Raw genomic sequence first — 19961 nt, 5'->3', positions numbered from 1 at the left:
CACACAGACACACACACACACACACACATTTTATTTGTGATCAGAGTTCTTTGAAAAACAGGATACTTCTGATATATATTTAAGTGTGTTTGAAATACATTTTTTTTTTCCTTGTGAATATAATACTATATAAGGGATTAAAATAATTTAAGTTATTGAAAATCCAGGCCTATCATATTTAAAGTCCTGAAATATTGTATGTTCTTCACCTTTGTTGGTTTATTGTCATCCTGATTGCTGTTAGTGTTGCTCTGTTCCCTGAGTGTCACTCTCTACTTACAGGGGTACCAGTTCAGAAAGCAGGAAAGTGGTGAAATGGAATGTCGAAGACATGATAGCTTGGCTGCGCAAACCCCACTCCAGTACATTTGAAGATTACTTGGTAGGTATAGGCCCTGGCCTGTGGGGCTGTGGGTGGTGCTGATAAGGGACGGGTGTGCTGTGCTGATGTGTGCAAATCCTGATAAATGAACTGTGTAAACTACGTCCCGGTACCTTTATGGATTACTTGGTAGCTTAGTGGTTAGCATGTTGCACTCACAGTCACAAGATTGTGTTTTCAATCCCTACACTGGGTGGTGCATTGGGTTCTTGAGCAAAACACTCCATTTCATGTTGTTCCAGAGGGAGTGAGTCAATGTTCCGTGCAGAAATTTGATCCTTGTGCAGATTGCTTGGCAAGGAATTGCAGCAGCCTCATCCATCATCAAGTGATGGGAGAGTCCACAATAGAGATGGGTAGACAGTGTGTGCTGTGGTGGTGTGGTGAGGTTGCAGGGTGGTTCAGTGTGGAAGCCAGGTTGGCCTTGGCAGAATCGTTAGCACGCCGGGCGAAATGCGTAGCCGTATTTCGTCTGCCATTACGTTCTGAGTTCAAATTCCGCCGAGGTCGACTTTGCCTTTCATCCTTTCGGGGTCGATAAATCAAGTACCAGTTACGCACTGGGATCGATATAATCGACTTAATCCGTTTGTCTGTCCTTGTTTGTCCCCTCTATGTTTAGCCCCTTGTGGGTAATAAAGAAATAGGTATCCACTACACTCTGTAAATTGGTTGGCGTTAGGAAGGGCATCCAGCTGTAGAAACCATGCTAAAGAAGACAATGGAACCTGGTGCAGCTCTCCAGCCTTGCCAGCTCCTGTCAAACCTATTTCTTTACTACCCACAAGGGGCTAAACACAGAGGGGACAAACAAGGACAGACAAAGGGATTAAGTCGATTATATCAACCCCAGTGCGTAACTGGTACTTAATTTATCGACCCCGAAAGGATGAAAGGCAAAGTCGACCTCGGCGTAATTTGAACTCAGAACGTAATGGCAGACGAAATACCGCTAAGCATTTAGCCCAGCATGCTAACGATTCTGCCAGCTCCTGTTAAACCATCCAACCCATGCCAGCATGGAAGACAGACGTTAAAGGATGATGATGATGTCTGTGAGCATGTCAGTATTATAGCTGTGTTGGGTGTGTGTGTTTGTATAGTAATATGACTATATAGGCGCAGTAGTGGCTGTGTGGTAAGTAGCTTACTAATTAACCACATGGTTCTGGGTTCAGTCCCACTGCGTGTCTTCTTGGGCAAGTGTCTTCTGCTATAGCCTCGGGCTGACCAAAGCCTTGTGAGTGGATTTGGTAGACGGAAACTGAAAGAAGCCTGTCGTATATATATATATATATATATAGGAGTGTGTGTATGTGTTTGTCCCCCTAGCATTGCTTGACAACCGATGCTGGTGTGTTGACGTCCCCGTAACTTAGCGGTTCGGCAAATGAGACTGATAGAATATTTACTGGGCTTACAAAAAGGAATAAGTCCCGGGGTCGATTTGCTCGACTAAAGGCGGTGCTCCAGCATGACCACAGTCAAATGACTGAAACAAGTAAAAGAGAGTATATGTGGCATAATAATTGTGTATAGTGAATGTGTGTGTGTGTGGTTTCAGTTTACCTATTCAGTGTGTAATCTCTCTCTCTCTCTTTTTCTTCTCTCTCTCTCTCTACATCATTGCTGCTTCACCACCACCACCACCACCACCACAACTAACACCACCACTGCTGTTGCTGCTGCGTCCAGGAGCGCCTGGCCCACCTGAAGCGCCAATGCCAGCCCCACCTGACGGAGGCAGCCAAGATGTCTGTGGAAGGTATTTGTGCCAAGATGTACCACATGTCTTGTGAGACTGTCAAGAAACTCCATGACAAACACTGGGAAATCCTCAAGGAGCACGGAATAACTGGTAAGATATATATATATACACATATTGTAACCAAATCGTAATCTATCAACATCAATGGAATTTGTAGCTGTGATACCAGTGTCGGTGGCACGTAAGAGAACCATCCAAACGTGGCTGTAGCCAGCGCCGCCCAACTGGCCTCCGTGTCGGTGGCACGTAAAAAGCACCATCCAACCGTGGCCGTTGCCAGCCTCGTCTCGCACCTGTGCCGGTGGCATGTAAAAAGCACCATCCGACCGTGGCCATTGCCAGCCTCGTCTGGTCCCCATGCCTGTGGCACGTAAAAAGCACCCACTACACTCACAAAGTGGTTGGCGTTAGGAAGGGCATCCAGCCGTAGAAACACTGCCAGATCAGACTGGGCCTGGTGCAGCCTTCTGGCTTCCCAGACCCCAGTTGAACCGTCCCACCCATGCCAGCATGGCAAGCGGACGTTAAATGATGATGATGATGATGATGATGACATATATAATTTGCTTGAAGCACTGAATTATAGAAATGTTTCCAAGTATTTTTTTTGTAAATCCAAAACAATGCAGGTTAGTGGGGAGGAGGTATTATAACAATAAGGACCTGGCATTGTCAAGGGTTCCAGGGAAATTAATGTGCAAGTGGCTGAGTACTCCACAGACATGTGTACTCTTAACATATTTGTCAGGGAGATTCAGTGTGACACGGAACATTACTAGGCTGACCCTTTCAATTAGAGACGAAACTCATTTTTGCCAGCTGAGTGCGACCCGGATCAATGTGGAATATGCTGCTGAGAATCTAACTCACGACCCCTGGGCCATACGTCTTCGTGGATGCCAAATGATGATGAGTTCCAATTAGAAATTCTATTTCCGTTCTGCTGAACAATTTTAATGCCAACTTGCATCAAACCGCCTTTAATTCTGTGAAACAGGCATCTTATTTTTAAAGTTATTTTAATTAAAATCTTCCGTCTAAAATCTCATCTTATCTTCCAAACTTGGATTTTAGGTTATTTTACCAAATTCTTCATTAGTTTCATAATTAATTAAACAAAAGCTGTGTGTTTCAACAGAAATGTAGTCGCAAAAGTTTAAAGGTTTAAGTGAAATAGAGTCCCAAATTTATCCATTTGTGAATTTAGTGCTTTGAAGTTGTATTTTATCAAAACGATAATTTGTAGCGATAGGGGACAAATGACAGAAGGTAAAACGGTTAACGTTTCCTAGTTTCCGAGTTGCCTCCCTTGAACCGTTCTATTCGAAGATTCGAAAGTTGTGAGCGATGGACGGACAGACTTGCTTCTTTTTGTCTCGATATAAAATGGTGTAGAAATCTTTTTGAAAGACACCCATTTATATTTTTAAGCTTTCTTTCCTTTTTTTTTTTGTACTTGTGTGGAAAATATTCCGTATTTTCTCTGTGTGATTGTGTGTGTGTGTGTGTGTATATATATACATATATATATATATATATATATGAATATGTAGGATAACATTTCTTACGAAAAAAAAATTCTTTTCGAAAAAAATTTTATCAATGGCCAGCATATTAAAAAATACCTTAGAGGTTAAATTTATAAACAATTCATAAATAAGGGCAAACGAAACAATTTCTAATGCCAAATATGCCAAAAAATTGGACATATTGTCCATTAACCATATAATTTTTTCACAAATTTTAAAGAAATTTTTTCGTTTGCCCTTATTTATGAATTGTTTATATATATATATATATATATATATATATATATTTATAACAATGAGGGTCTTTGCAACAAGTTGCTAGACCACATACCGAAAGTATTAGAAATAGCAGCCAGAGGACTGCTATTTCCTTTAACTACTAAAATATGTCTCCACAGAGAACAGTATTTGTAACTCATTATATGACAAAAAAAGAAGAAAAATAGCGAAATCAAACAGTCCACGGTCAATTATGGATGCACGTTTCTGGATTAGAATCAAAGATTCATTTCCTTTATCAACATAACATTCCGGTAAATAAATCTAGAAATGCTAGGAAATCTTACCCTCCATATTTCCGACCAAGCGACATGTGGTCTAGCAACCTGTTGCAAAGACCCTCATTGTTATAATTATATAAACTTTTACCGAATATGGTCCTTTTCCATACCGAAATAATATTAGGTGAAATTTGTTGATTTTATTAAATTAATTATATTTCACCCTTTATCTGTGTATATATATATATATATAAATACATGAATAACAAAGGTGGCTAGACACAATATAAAGCCAAAAAGGAAAAGTTCAAATGTCACAAACTGTGACTGAGGGTGCAGGGTAGCACCTATATTGCTAGAAACAAGAGTCAAATACCCTTATAGCCACAAAAAGACAGACTGTGCTTTTAGTGGCTATAAAGGTATTTGACTCTTGTTTCTAGCAATATAGGTGCTACTTACGTAACCCTCAGTCACTATTAGTGACAGTTGAATCATCATCATCATCATCATCATTTAGCGTCCGTTTTCCCTGCTAGCATGGGTTGGACGGTTTAACTGGGGTCTGTGAAGCCGGGAGGCTTCATCAGGCCCAGTTAGATTTGGCAGTATATATATATATATATATATATATACATACATACATGCTGGTATAGAAAGGAAGAGAGAGAGAGATGCAGATAAACTCAGCTGAAACCCTTTTTGTCATAACAGATGGAGTGTATATATTTGTATATATTTGAAAAAAAAAAAAAAAATTACTTCACTCGTAGTTCTTCAAATCAGTTTAATTCAGTGGTTCCCAAACTGAGTCTCGACCCACAGATGGGTCGCAAACGGAATCTTAGTGGGTCGCAAAAAATTATAAAATTACGCATTAGCGTTGATTAACTGCTGTCTATCGAGATAGTTCAAGACTCATGTTTTCAATAGCAGACTTGTTGTTTTATCAAGCATAAGGCTTTTTCACGAACTTAACAGATCAGAGGTTGTCATTTTCTCAAGTTATTTATTCGTACATCATCATCATCATCACCGTTTAGCGACCGCTTTCCATGCTAGCATGGGTTGGACAGTTCAACCGGGGATCTGGGAAGCCAGAAGGCTGCACCAGGCTCCAGTCTTATCTGGCAGTGTTTCTACAGCTGGATGCCCTTCCTAATGCCAACCACTCCGTGAGTGTAGTGGGTGCTTTTTACGTGCCACCTGCACAGGTGCGAGGCTGGCAACGGCCACGGTCGGATTGGTGCATTTTACATTCCACCGGCACGGAAGCCAGTCGAGGCGGCACTGGCTTCGGCCACGATTCGGATGGTGCTTTTTACGTGCCACCAGTCCAGGGGTCCTGGCATCTGCCGGGTGCCAGTCATAGGATTGGTTCAATTTCGATTCCGATTTCGATTTCGTACGTAATCGTAAAAAGGAAAGGTCTGTTTTGACCTATTCATAGAGAACTTTAACTAGGCGAAGTATAACACTGATCGAACGATAACAGTTACTACTTCAAGGTTGAACCTGATGTTAATTCTATTATTGAGTGTAGCAAGAAACAGGCTCATCCTTCTCACAGGCCTCACTGAAGATGTAATACTCTTTTACTCTTTACTCTTTTACTTGTTTCAGTCATTTGACTGTGGCCATGCTGGAGCACCGCCTTTAGTCAAGCAACTCAACTTATCCTTTGTAAGCCCAGTACTTATTCTATCGGTCTCTTTTGCCGAACCACTAAGTGACGGGGACGTAAACACACCAGCATTGGTTGTCAAGCAATGCTAGCGGGACAAACACAGACACACAAACACAAACACACACACACATACATATATACATATATATATATACATATATACGACGGGCTTCTTTCAGTTTCCGTCTACCAAATCCACTCACAAGGCTTTGGTCGGCCCGAGGCTATAGCAGAAGACACTTGCCCAAGGTGCCACGCAGTGGGGCTGAACCCGGAACCATGTGGTTGGTAAACAAGCTACTTACCACACAGCCACTCCTGACAATAAATTTGTTAATTTCATTAATGTTTTTAGTCAGTAGAGTTAAGTGGGTCGTCATAAACTGGTGTGATAAATAGTGGGTCGCGACTCTAAAAAGTTTGGAAACCACTGGTTTAATTTATTATTTTTTGATAATATAAATTTTACACCTTAATTCATTTATCTAGTAAGTTCTTTGTTAACTTGGGTGGGAGGATTTTCCTCTATATAGAATCACCCAAATCCCATATACAGAATCACAAAATCCCCGAATCTGTTTGACAACAAATGCGAGAAAGTTCTCCAAAAAAGTTAACCAAGAACTTACTAGATCTATGAGTTAAAGGGTCAAATTTATTTTATTAAAAATTGTTTTAATGATAAATTAAGTTGATTAGTGAAGTGATTCTTTTATTTCTTTTTTCAAATATACCCAACGGTACCACAGATGCGACACATTTTCCAGCATATATATTAGACCCAGGAAAACCTGGGACGAGGTGGTGAAGCATGACCTTCGAACATTAGGTCTCACCAAGGAAATGACCAGAGACCGAGACCTTTGGAAGTATGCTGTGCGTGGGAAGACCCGGCAGGACAAGTGAGACCATAACCCATGGCCTCTACCTGGGACGTAGCCAGCCCACTTATGCATACCTTTCCTTCTTGGGACACAAAACTCTACTTGTGAAGACCTGTTGAGGCAAGTGAAAATGAAAAAATGAAAATCAAAATCAAAATCGAAATCGATCAACATCAATGGAAATTGTAGCTGTGATACCAGTGCCGATGGCACGTAAGAGAACCATCCGAACGTGGCCATTGCCAGCGCCGCCCCGACTGGTCTCTGTGCCGGTGGCACGTAAAAAGCACCATCCGACTGTGGCCGTTGCCAGCTTCGTCTGGCACCCGTGCAGGTGGCACGTAAAAAGCACCCACTACACTCATGGAGTGGTTGGCATTAGGAAGGGCATCCAGCTGCAGAAACATTGCCAGATCAGATTGGAGCCTGGCACAGCCTTCTGGCTTCGCAGACCCCAGTTGAACCGTCCAACCCATGCTAGCATGGAAAGCGGACGCTAACCGATGATGATGATGATGATGACATATATACACATATATAATTTGCTTGAAGCACTGAATTATAGAAATGTTTCCAAGTATTTTTTTTGTAAATCCAAAACAATGCAGGTTAGTGGGGAGGAGGTATTATAACAATAAGAAGGTGACATTGACAAGGGTTCCAGGGAAATTAATGTGCAAGTGGCTGTGTACTCCACAGACATGTGTACTCTTAATGTATTTGTCAGGGAGACAAATAGCATGGAAAACGGACGTTAAACGATAATGATGATGATGATGATGATGATATACACACATATACATGTGTGTATTTGTTCTGTATATTTCTCTCTGTATTGAAAATGTCTCTGTCTCCCTAATTTCCATCCAAACCTGTCTCATCTCTTTTTTGTCTCTTCCTTCACGCTGCTATCCGCTCCTGCCAGAGGTTGCCTCTGTGCCGTACCCCACCACCAAACACAAGGTCATCTGCTACCCCGTACAGATGTATTACCCGACCCCGAGATTGAGCCAGGTGGAGGTACAGACGGAGAATGATGTCACAATACTCCGCTACAACAGTGAGAAACAGAAGATAAACACGTCTCACTTTCACAAATTGGTGAGTAAAACTAGTAAGACTTCTCTCTCCTCCTCTTCCTCCCCCTCGTCACGTTGTTGTGGTTGGTGAAGTCACAGCAGCTCCAACTGTGACCATCCCCAAAGTACGTTACCCTATATGTCTCCTACTATTTTTATAGTTTTAATATAAGGTGGTTGTGGGTGTGAATTGAGGTAGATTTTACTGCTATTTCTAGCAAACTGAGTGACTGTAAAGTGAGTCTGTTGTTGAGACGAATGTGTGATAGATGTGTCAAGGTGGAGGTTTGTCTGGTGTGTGTGGGAGAGATAGTGTTGTTAGGATGGTGTTGTGAGGTGCATCATGGCTGTGTTGGAGAGATTGTATTGTTTGGATGTAGGGCATCGAGTGGGCAGAAACGTTAGCGCGCCGGGCAAAATGCTTAGCAGTATTTCGTCTGTCGTTACGTTCTGAGTTCAAATTCCACTGAGGTCGACTTTACCTTTCATCCTTTCGGGGTCGATAAATAAAGTACCAGTTTCGCACTGGGGTCGATGTAATTGACTTAATCCCTTTGTCTATCCTTGTTTGTCCCCTCTACGTTTAGCCCCTTGTGGGTAGTAAAGAAATAGGTATTTCGTCCGTCTTTACGTTCTGTGTTCAAATTCAGCCGAGGTCGACTTTGCCTTTCATCCTTTTGAGTCGATAAATAAAGTACAAGTTTCGCACTGGGGTCGATGTTATCGACTTAATCCCTTTGTCTATCCTTGTTTGTCCCCTCTATGTTTAGCCCCTTGTGGGTAGTAAAGAAATAGGTATTTCGGCTGCCGTTACGTTCTGAGTTCAAATTCTGCCGAGGTCGACTTTGCCTTTCATCCTTTCGGGGTCGATAAATAAAGTACCAGTTTCGCACTGGGGTCAATGTAATCGACTTAATCCCTTTGTCTATCCTTGTTTGTCCCCTCTATGTTTAGCCCCTTGTGGGTAGTAAAGAAATAGGTATTTCGGCTGCCGTTACGTTCTGAGTTCAAATTCTGCCGAGGTCGACTTTGCCTTTCATCCTTTCGGGGTCGATAAATAAAGTACCAGTTTCGCACTGGGGTTGATGTAATCGACTTAATCCCTTTGTCTGTCCTTGTTTGTCCCCTCTATGTTTAGCCCCTTGTGGGTAGTAAAGAAATATGTATTGTTTGGATGTGAGTGATGTAATAATCATTATAATGATGATGATGATGATGGTAATGATTCTTCCCCCCCCACCTCCGTTCTCACTGTTTCGTTTGTATTTATTTATTTTGTTATTTTTTTGTCTCCAGGAGCAATTGTACCGATTAAACTGTCGCGATGACCCCAAATTCGACTATTTCTTGGCACGATGTTGGTGTCTTCTACGCCGATACGAGGTAAGCTTTGACATGTATCACAGGCATCTCTTGCAGCCTCTTAATCTGGAAGTCATGAGTTCCAATCTCTCCCAAATCACTTGTTTTCATGACCACGGGGGATTAGAAGTGTTGTTAGAGCATTGAAAATCAAAATCGATCAACATCAATGGAAATTGTAGCTGCGATACCAGTGCCGGTGGCACGTAAGAGACCCATCCGATCGTGGCAGTTGCCAGTGCTGACCCGACTGGCCTCCGTGCCGGTGGCACGTAAAAAGCACCATCCGATTGTGGCCGTTGCATCACTCACATCCAAACAATACAATCTCTCCAACACAGCCATGATGCACCTCACAACACCATCCTAACAACACTACCTCTCCCACACACACCAGACAAACCTCCACCCTGACACATCTATCACACATTCGTCTCAACAACAGACTCACTTTACAGTCACTCAGTTTGCTAGAAATAGCAGTAAAATCTACCTCAATTCACACCCACAACCACCTTATATTAAAACTGTCAATTGACTTTACAATATTTCTTCCTATTCATCACACTCTGAGTTCAAACCCCGCCAAAGTCAGCCTTGTTTTTCATCCCTCCAGAATCTATAAAATAAAGTATCAGTCAAGTACTGGGGTTGATTTAATTGCTTAACTGCTCCTCCCCTCAAACATTTCTGGCCTTGTATCATCATCTTCATCATCATTTAACGTCCGCTTTCCATGCTAGCACGGGTTGGACAGTTCAACTAGGGTCTGGGAAGCCAGGAGGCTGCACCAGGCTCCCATCTGATCTGGCAGAGTTTCTACAGCTGGATGCCCTTCCTAACGCCAACCACTCCGAGAGTGTAGTGGTTGCTTTTATGTGCCACTGACCCAAGGGCCAGTCAGGCGGTACTGGCAACGGATACGCTCAAATGATGTTTATTTACATGCCACCTGCACAGGAGCCAGTCCAGCAGCACTGGCAACGACCTCGCTCAAATGTTTTTTCACGTGCCAGTAAGGCGACGCTGGTAATGATCACACTCAAATGGTGCTTTTTGTATCTAGGGAGTAAATCATTGTTATTATTAATATTATTATTATTATTATTATTAAGGTGGCGAACTGGTGGAAACGTTAGCACGCCGGGCGAAATGCGTAGCCGTATTTCGTCTGCCGTTACATTCTGAGTTCAAATTCCGCCAAGGTCGACTTTGCCTTTTATCCTTTTGGGGGTCGATAAACTAAGTACCAGTTACGCACTGGGGTCGATGTAATCGACTTAATCCGTTTTTGTCTGTCCTTGTTTGTCCCCTCTGTGTTTAGCCCCTTGTGGGTAGTAAAGAAATAGTTATTATTATTAGGCTTCAGTGACCTTGTCATGATTTCCTGGTCCCTGTGCCTTGTATGCAAAATATAGTTGACTGCTATGTTTGGCAAGTGAAGAGCCATCATCATGGCAGTCCCTCCTCGGCTCGTGTGTGATCTCTTTTTTAAAAGTAGATAAAGTGACTACAATAGAATAAGCTTTATTACTAATTCATGTGGCCCCTGTTTTGAGGACAGTAGGGAGCTTGTTGCAGGGCGGTTTGGCTATTGGCTGTTACATAAGCTCAAGTGACCACCACTTTGGAAAGTAAGGACGTATTAGATAATGTAGAAATAGATACACTGTCTAAATAAAACAACAGGAAAGTCACAGCTGGAACATCTTTGATCAGGTCGGTCTGCTGGATCAGGACATACCTGGGGCTAAACAGCAAGAAGTTGGTAGGACACATGAAATAATAGTGTAAATAAAACACAGGATGGTCACAGCTGGAACAGCTTTGATCATTGGTCTGCTAGATCAGGACAGACCTAGGGCTAAACAACAATAACAAGGAAGGACACATTTGATAATGTAGTCCTAGATACATATGCTACCTGAAATAAAAAGGCTGGTGGTCACAGAATACCTTTACTCTTTTACTTGTTTCAGTCATTTGACTGCGGCCATGCTGGAGCACCGCCTTTACTCTAGCAACTCAACCCCGGGACTTATTCTTTTGTAAGCCCAGTACTTATTCTATCGGTCTCTTTTGCCAAACCGCTAAGTGACTGGGACATAAACACATCAGCATCGGTTGTCAAGCAATGCTAGGGGGACAAACACAGACACACAAGCATACATATGCATACATATATATATATATATACAACGGGCTTCTTTCAGTTTCCATCTACCAAATCCACTCACAAGGCTTTGGTCGGCCCGAAGCTATAGTAGAAGACACTTGCCCAAGGTGCCACGCAGTGGGACTGAACCCGGAACCATGTGGTTGGTAAACAAGCTACTTACCACACAGCCACTCCTGCGCCTTTGATCATAATTTTACTCATTCACAGCTCACCTGTGTCCAGGAGGGCCCACGGGCTGACCCCCATCTCTATAATGTTTACGGTTCCTTCTCTTCTCTTCCACAGACATATTTTGGAATCCAGCCAAGGGAAGGGTTCGAGACCCAGGCAGCATTACCAATCAGTGTTTTTCAGTGCTTGAACCAGAGTTTCGGCGTTACCTGCGAGTGTTTTGCCTCACCACTCAACTGCTACTTCCGTCAGTATTGTTCGGCTTTCTCTGACACAGACTGTCACTTTGGCTCTCGAGGGTAATTAACACTTTTTAATTAACATATTATTATCATTAATCCTTTCGTTACTGTATTTATTTTGAGATGTTCTGTGTTTCTTTCAATTACTTTAAATATAACAAAGAATTTAGTAAAAAAAAGTTTCCCGTTGCCGTTCATCAGACAGTTTTTCTAGCAAAAACTGTCCGATGAACGGCAACGGGAAACTCAGAGTAACAGGTTTTGTTGAATTTTCTGCTGCTTTAAATAAAGTATATATATATATATATCTGTAAATGTAATATGTGACAATTATTTGGTAGCCAAGATAAAACTCTGAGTTTCAGATGCTGAGGTGGAAATCCACGCCACCATCTCTTCAGTTATCCGGCCATCTGAAAAACGGTATCTCGGCATCCGAAACTTGGAGTTTTATCTTGGCTACTGAATAGTTATTACATAATACATTTACAGATAAATTTCCTCTATTTACATAATATCGAGGTCTCTTTCTTTCTTTTGTTATCTTACCGTTTTTACCTATATATATATGTATATATATCTGTGCATGTTCTCTCTTTCAGCTCAATCCTTCAGTTCCATCCATTAAGTGGCTCATTCGAAGCCAACCCCCCCTTCTGTGATGAATTGATGGAGGCTATGATTGATCATTTTGAGGTAGGTTATGCACTCTTTCATTATGACCCCTTCTTAGATCCCTCCACTAACCGGTCCCCACTAACCCTACTATGTTCAGCTGACATCGTCAATCCTTAACTATACTCGCTTTCGTAATAATAATGAATAATAATAATGAAATTATTGTATACAGTGCTCAGGTGCACCACAACTTGTCAAAAAGTGCGTATAAAGTATATGCAGTAATGTACAAATGTCTGGGAAGTGAACAGTGTATGAGTCAGATACATGCTTGTGTGTGTATGGAGGGGAGAAAATCAAGTGTAGTGTTGGCGAATCTCAGGAAGCATGGAAGTTTTGAAGGATGCAGTGCTTGACAACTAACAACTGATGCCGGCAGTCTGTTCCATACTTCAGCGTGTGTATGGAGGGGAGAAAATCAGGTGTAGTGTTGGCGAATCTCTCAGGAAGCATGGAAGTTTTGAAGGATGCAGTGCTTGACAACTAACAACTGATGCTGGCAGTCTGTTCCATGCTTCAGCAACTCTTAGCGTGAAAAAATGTTTCCGAAAGTCATGGGAGCTGCGCTGTTTTCTGACTTTGTAAACATGTCCACGGGTGTTAGACAGGTAGAGTTTGAAAAGATGCTCAGAGTTATTGTTTGTAAGATGGTTAATAATTTTATGGGTGTCTGCCAAGTCGTCTCAGTTAACCCTTTAACTGCAAAATCAAATGCCAAAACAATATTTACAAATCATATCAGGGCTGTTTTGTTGCGATGTTCAATGTCTACCAAAAGCATAGAATTGCTATTTTCTGCAATAAATGGAAATACCTCGGCAAAAAATGGTTTCAAATATGACATTCCTCAACAAAAGATAGATTGGGCTTTAAAACTGCTTTCTGCCCTTAAGGGTTGTGAAATTTTGAGTGGATCTATCTGATTTCAGCAAGCTGGAGACTTTTCATTCCCATAAAACATCCAAGATGCAAATGTAATTAGAATAGAAGACAAAGACTACCTAGGGGCTCCCTCATTGCTTTGTATAAGTAGCAGTTAAGCTCTGAGGTTGGTTTAATATTCCTTAAAACATCTGAGGTGCCAATGGAATTATTATAGAAGACTTTGAACATTGGGCCTCACAGAGGCAATGACAGGAGAGCGGGACCTTTGGAGATATGCTGTGATTGAGAAGACCCAGCAAGTAAAGTGAGATTGCAGCCAAGCATATCCAGCCCAGTTGAGAATACTCCTGATGTGTCAGGCAATATGATATATTTGAGAAGACCTAAGATCAATATCGTAGCCGGGGCCAGTGGCCCCTGGCTGGCTCCCATGCCAGTGACACATAAAACACACCAACTGATAGTGACCAATGCCAATACCCGCTGACTAGCTCCTGTGCCAGTGGCACATAAAAAACACCATCCAAACGTGATCGTTGCCTGGCCTGCCTTACTGGCTGGATGTGTGTGTGTGTGCTTGAGACAACTCATCGAGCCAGGTGAAATCGTACCTGTGCTGTTAGCACATAAAACGGCACCATTCAAGCATGGTTGATGCCAGTGCCACCCGACTGGCTCCCATGCCGCTGACACATAAAAAACACATAAAAAGGATGAAAGGTAAAGCTGACCTCGGCTGAGCATTTTGCCCACCCTTAGTGGTTAGCCATATTGAGATGGCTAGTATACTTTACGTTGTCGAGCGCTTACTGTTTACATCTCGTTCAGAGATTTATTATTGCTTGCAGACAGTTTTTCGAAATCAGTGACGGAAGTTGCTGGGAAAAACATTAAATAGATATTCGCAAACAGGTCCATTCATCAAGAACCGGTGATTACTGTATGTTGACAAGAGGCAAATACCTCGAAACTGCAGTCCGTGCGTAACACTTAGGTTTGCGAGAGGGGATGACCTCCCTTTGCAAATATCATAAGGGCACAGATAGTGTGCCTAAAGCCAGCTGGAGACGTTGATCTCCTGGGGCTAAAAAGCTACAGTAACACCCACCCCTAGTGGTTAATAATAATAATGTTTTGTATTTTCTTTGTCTTGCAGCATTTACTGTCGGAATCAAGTGAACCTTTGTCTTTCATTGTTTTTGTCCCTGAATGTAAAGATTCCCCAATTCAGTCATTGATCCGACTGGAAAACAGCAAGTAAGTGAATCTTTATTGTTTTAAATGTTGTTCTTTAACCCTGGGTCAGGCTTAGCCCAGATATGACTATGATCCAAGTGGCTCCACCTGTGACTATCCTGTCTTTCTGTCTTTGATTCAGACAAAGTGTATCTAGGACAACATTATCAAATGTGTCCTTCTTTATCATTGTTGTTTAGCCCCAGCAAACCTATGATCAAAGATGTTCCAGTGGTGACCATCCTGCCTTTCATTCTGGCATAGTGTATCTAGGACTACATTATCAAATGTGTCCTTCTTTGTCATTGTTGTTTAGCCCTAGGTCAGTCCCGATCCAGCAAACCTATGATCAAAGATGTTCCAGTGGTGACCATCCTGTCTTTTACTCTGGCATAGCGTATCTAGGACTACATTATCAAATGTGTCCTTCCTTGTCATTGTTGTTTAGCCCCAGGTCAGTCCTGATCCAGCAAACCTATGATCAAAGATGTTCCAGTGGTGACCATCCTGCCTTTCATTCTGGCATAGTGTATCTAGGACTACATTATCAAATGTGTCCTTCTTTGTCATTGTTGTTTAGCCCTAGGTCAGTCCTGATCCAGCAAACCTATGATCAAAGATGTTCCAGTGGTGACCATCCTGTCTTTTACTCTGGCATAGCGTATCTAGGACTACATTATCAAATGTGTCCTTCCTTGTCATTGTTGTTTAGCCCCAGGTCAGTCCTGATCCAGCAAACCTATGATCAAAGATGTTCCAGTGTGACCATTCTGCCTTTCATTCTGGCATAGTGTATCAAGGACTACATTATCTAATGTGTCTTCCCTTGTTGTTTAGCCCCAGGTCAGTCTTCATCCTAACAGAACTATGATCAAAGCTGTTCCAGCCGTGACCATCCTGTTTCCTATTCACTAGAAATGTATCTAAGAGTACACTATCTAATGTGTCCTTCCTTGTTATTTAGCTCCAGGTCATTCTGATCCTGTAGACCTATGATCCTGGATGCTCCAACTATGACCATCCTTTTTTATTCTGCCATAGTGTATCTAGGACTACATTATCTGGTGTATCCTTGGGGGGCAATTAAAACTAGCTGGGTCAACTCATATTAAAGGGAACACAGAAGAATTGGGATATTGGTTGGATGGGGTATGTGTTCTGGGAGTGAAGTAGGCCCTTAATAAGTGGTTACAATAAAGGGGCAGCCCAGACAGAATGTTAATCTTTTTGATATAAAGTAAAACTAGTTGGATTATGACCCTCTTGAGTGCAGCTGAGACAGGTTGGGCCTGCACTCATGCTGCCACTCAAACCACCACTGCTCATCTCCTGTCTCCACTCAGGCATTCACTCTACTCACATGTCTACTTACTGTTTTTACATCTCTAATTGCACATCCACTCATGCTGTCACTCTCACCTCTGCTCATGCTGCCACTCTCACCTCCATTCATGCTACTACTCTCACTGTTGCCACTCTCACGTCCACTCATGCTGCCACTCACCTCTGCTCATGCTGCCACTCTCACCTCCACTCATGCTGTCACTCTCACCTCTGCTCATGCTGCCACTCTCACCTCCACTCTCACCTCCACTCATGCTACTACTCTCACTGTTGCCACTCTCACCTCCACTCATACTCTCTGTTACACTCTTCTCCACAGGTTCAAGCAGAAGTCAGTAGTGTTAGTTGCCAAGCAACATGAGTACAGACATGGCTTCCAACACAAGTGTTCTAAGTAGGTGGTCTCTTTCATTCCTTTTATTCGGTGTGCAGAGAGCGGGAGAGAGAGAGAGAGCAAGGTGTGCGTGGCACTGGCACAATGTGCCACTGTATAGATGCGTGGGTGTGTTTTATGTAGCTGTGTCTGTAGAGAGGTTTGTTTCATTCTTTTCTCTTACTGTATGTGTGTATACATACACACATATATATATATATGTATTAAATATATAGTACATGAACATCGAAATAAATATCAGTGGAAATAGTTGTTGTGATACCTGTGCCGGTGGCACGTAAAAAGCACCATCCGAACATGGCCGATGCCAGCACCGCCTTGACCGGCTTCTGTGCCGGTGGCACGTAAAAAGCACCATCCGAACGTGGCCGATGGCAGCGCCGCCTTGACTGGCTTCTGTGCCGGTGGCACGTAAAAAGCACCATCCGAACGTGGCCGATGGCAGCGCCGCCTTGACTGGCTTCTGTGCCGGTGGCACGTAAAAAGCACCATCCGAACGTGGCCGATGGCAGCGCCGCCTTGACTGGCTTCTGTGCCGGTGGCACGTAAAAAGCACCATCCGAACGTGGCCGATGGCAGCGCCGCCTTGACTGGCTTCTGTGCCTGTGGCACGTAAAAAGCACCATCCGAACGTGGCCGATGCCAGCACCGCCTTGACTGGCTTCTGTGCCGGTGGCACGTAAAAAGCACCATCCGAACGTGGCCGATGGCAGCACCGCCTTGACTGGCTTCTGTGCCGGTGGCACGTAAAAAGCACCATCCGAACGTGGCCGATGGCAGCGCCGCCTTGACTGGCTTCTGTGCCGGTGGCACGTAAAAAGCACCATCCGAACGTGGCCGATGGCAGCGCCGCCTTCACTGGCTTCTGTGCCGGTGGCACGTAAAAAGCACCATCCGAACGTGGCCGATGCCAGCACCGCCTTGACTGGCTTCTGTGCCGGTGGCACGTAAAAAGCACCATCCGAACGTGGCCGATGGCAGCGCCGCCTTGACTGGCTTCTGTGCCGGTGGCACGTAAAAAGCACCATCCGAACGTGGCCGATGGCAGCGCCGCCTTGACTGGCTTCTGTGCCGGTGGCACGTAAAAAGCACCATCCGAACGTGGCCGATGCCAGCACCGCCTTGACTGGCTTCTGTGCCGGTGGCACGTAAAAAGCACCATCCGAACGTGGCCGATGGCAGCGCCGCCTTGACTGGCTTCTGTGCCGGTGGCACGTAAAAAGCACCATCCGAACGTGGCCGATGGCAGCGCCGCCTTGACTGGCTTCTGTGCCGGTGGCACGTAAAAAGCACCATCCGAACGTGGCCGATGGCAGCGCCGCCTTGACTGGCTTCTGTGCCGGTGGCACGTAAAAAGCACCATCCGAACGTGGCCGATGCCAGACTCCCCTGGCACGTAAAAAGCACCCACTACACTCTCGGAGTTGTTGGCGTTAGGAAGGGCATCCAGCCGTAGAAACATTGCCAGATCAGACTGGAGCCTGGTGCAGCCTTCTGGCTTCCCAGACCCCAGTTGAACCATCCAACCCATGCTAGCATGGAAAGCGGACATTAAACGATGATGATGATAATAAAGAGTAAAGACCCCCTTTGGTCATGAATAACCATGGGATTGTACCTAGAAAGTTCCCCTCTGAAGCACAAGTCAGGGCAAGGTTGTTTATGGAAGACTTTCAGTGACCCATGCATACCAATGTTCCCTCTCCATGTCACTGGTTATTATTCGAGAGAAGGTCAAAGGCCGATACAGTTTGGCACCAGTGACATTGCAACTCATTTCAGCAGCTGAGTGAACCAGAACTACGTGAAATGTGTGCATGTGTGAGTGTGTGTGTGTGTGTGTGTGAGAGAGTGTGTGTGTGTGTCTATAATGTCCCAAAAATTTAGCAGAAACACAACAAAAACGGAAAATTCGTGGCTGATTCCTCGTCAGTCACCATCCAAAAGATCCCTTACAATTTTGTGCCTTTAACGAGGATATTGTTCATTTGCGTGGTGTCAGTGGTGGGAATCACTAATGAACATACAAGACAAGGATGAAAACAACACGACAAAATGAAGTTCTTGGGTATATACAACGGAAAATACACACGGCGCAGGAGTGGCTGTGTGGTAAGTAGCTTGCTAACCAACCACATGGTTCCGGGTTCAGTCCCACTGCGTGGCATCTTGGGCAAGTGTCTTCTGCTATAGCCCCGGGCCGACCAATGCCTTGTGAGTGGATTTGGTAGACGGAAACTGAAAGAAGCCTGTCGTATATATGTATATATATATATATATATGTATGTTTGTGCGTCTGTGTTTGTCCCCCTAGCATTGCTTGACAACCGATGCTGGTGTGTTTACGTCCCCCGTCACTTAGCGGTTCGACAAAAGAGACCGATGGAATAAGTACTGGGCTTACAAAGAATAAGTCCCGAGGTCGATTTGCTCGACTAAAGGCGGTGCTCCAGCCTGGCCGCAGTCAAATGACTGAAACACACACATGCATATATATATGAATAAATGTTTGATTGTATTGAGAAATATAATCATGCAAATGGCACCTCTGCCACGAGCACATAAAAGCACCCATTAGGCTCTTGGAGTGGTTGGTGATAGGAAGGGCATCCATGCCAAATCAGAAGGGAGTCTGGTGCAGCCTTCCAGCTTGCCAGTCCTGGTCAAACCATCCGACCCATGCCAGAATGGACAGCAGATGCTAAATGAAGATGAGGATGATGATGATGATAATTCTTGTACAAGAATAATGTTGGAAATGACTTTGAAGCTGTCTGAGAGCCTTCAATGGATACCCCAATGAAGTGCAACAAGCCAGTACTTTGAAGTCACTGTCAACACTATTCTTGTATAAAAGTATACTCTTTTACTTGGTTCAGTCATTTGACTGCGACCATGCTGGAGCACCGCCTTTAGTCGAGCAAATCGACCCTGGGACTTATTCTTTGTAAGCCCAGTACTTATTCTATCGGTCTTTTTTGCCGAACTGCTAAGTGACGGGGACGTAAACACACCAGCATCGGTTGTCAAGCAATGCTAGGGGGACAACCACAGACACACAAACACACACATATATATATATATATATTATATATATATATATATATATATTATATATATATATATATATATATATATATATACATATATACGACAGGCTTCTTTTTTCAGTTTCCGTCTACCAAATCCACTCACAAGGCATTGGTCGACCCGGGGCTATAGCAGAAGACACTTGCCCAAGGTGCCACGCAGTGGTACTGAACCCGGAACCAAGCTACTTACCACACAATCTTGACATTCATTACGCTAGTTAAACCATAGTAGGTCAGAGTAACCGGGGAACAATAGGGGCTAAGAAGTGGTCCCACACTTCTCAAGACCCTGGAACTTTCAAACCAGGACCCTACTACCAAACACAATTTAAAATCACACCCAGCACAAAATACACACACACACACACACACACACACATTCATGTATATCAATTTATCTTTTGCTTTCTCTTTCAGAGAAGACCTCAACGTGAAGGCAGCCCATGGAACGATGGTAGTTTTTCTGCAGAACGAGGCGGGAGCCAGCCAGTGGGGGCCGACCCCTGACAGAGTCAAGGAGCTAATTCAGGCAGCCAGCTTGGCGGCCAC

At 43.7% G+C, this 19961-nt stretch overlaps 1 protein-coding gene across 1 annotated transcript in view; it reads left to right on the top strand.

Annotated features, from left to right (window-relative positions):
• LOC115226092 (mRNA (2'-O-methyladenosine-N(6)-)-methyltransferase) overlaps positions 1-19961 on the top strand; it is an 80420-nt gene that overhangs the window by 60307 nt on the left and 152 nt on the right. The window contains exons 6-14 of the mRNA XM_029797071.2: positions 283-382; positions 2078-2240; positions 7676-7851; positions 9126-9212; positions 11656-11840; positions 12386-12479; positions 14503-14603; positions 16246-16320; positions 19830-19961. The exon at positions 19830-19961 is cut by the window's right edge and continues 152 nt beyond it. Of these exons, the coding sequence (XP_029652931.1) occupies positions 283-382; positions 2078-2240; positions 7676-7851; positions 9126-9212; positions 11656-11840; positions 12386-12479; positions 14503-14603; positions 16246-16320; positions 19830-19961 (1113 nt within the window). The remainder of the gene's footprint in view (positions 1-282; positions 383-2077; positions 2241-7675; positions 7852-9125; positions 9213-11655; positions 11841-12385; positions 12480-14502; positions 14604-16245; positions 16321-19829) is intronic.

Source organism: Octopus sinensis, linkage group LG29 (genome assembly GCF_006345805.1).
Source record: "Octopus sinensis linkage group LG29, ASM634580v1, whole genome shotgun sequence".
In the NCBI taxonomy this organism is placed as follows: Eukaryota; Metazoa; Mollusca; class Cephalopoda; order Octopoda; family Octopodidae; genus Octopus; species Octopus sinensis.
This window is presented reverse-complemented; position numbering and strand designations above follow the sequence as displayed.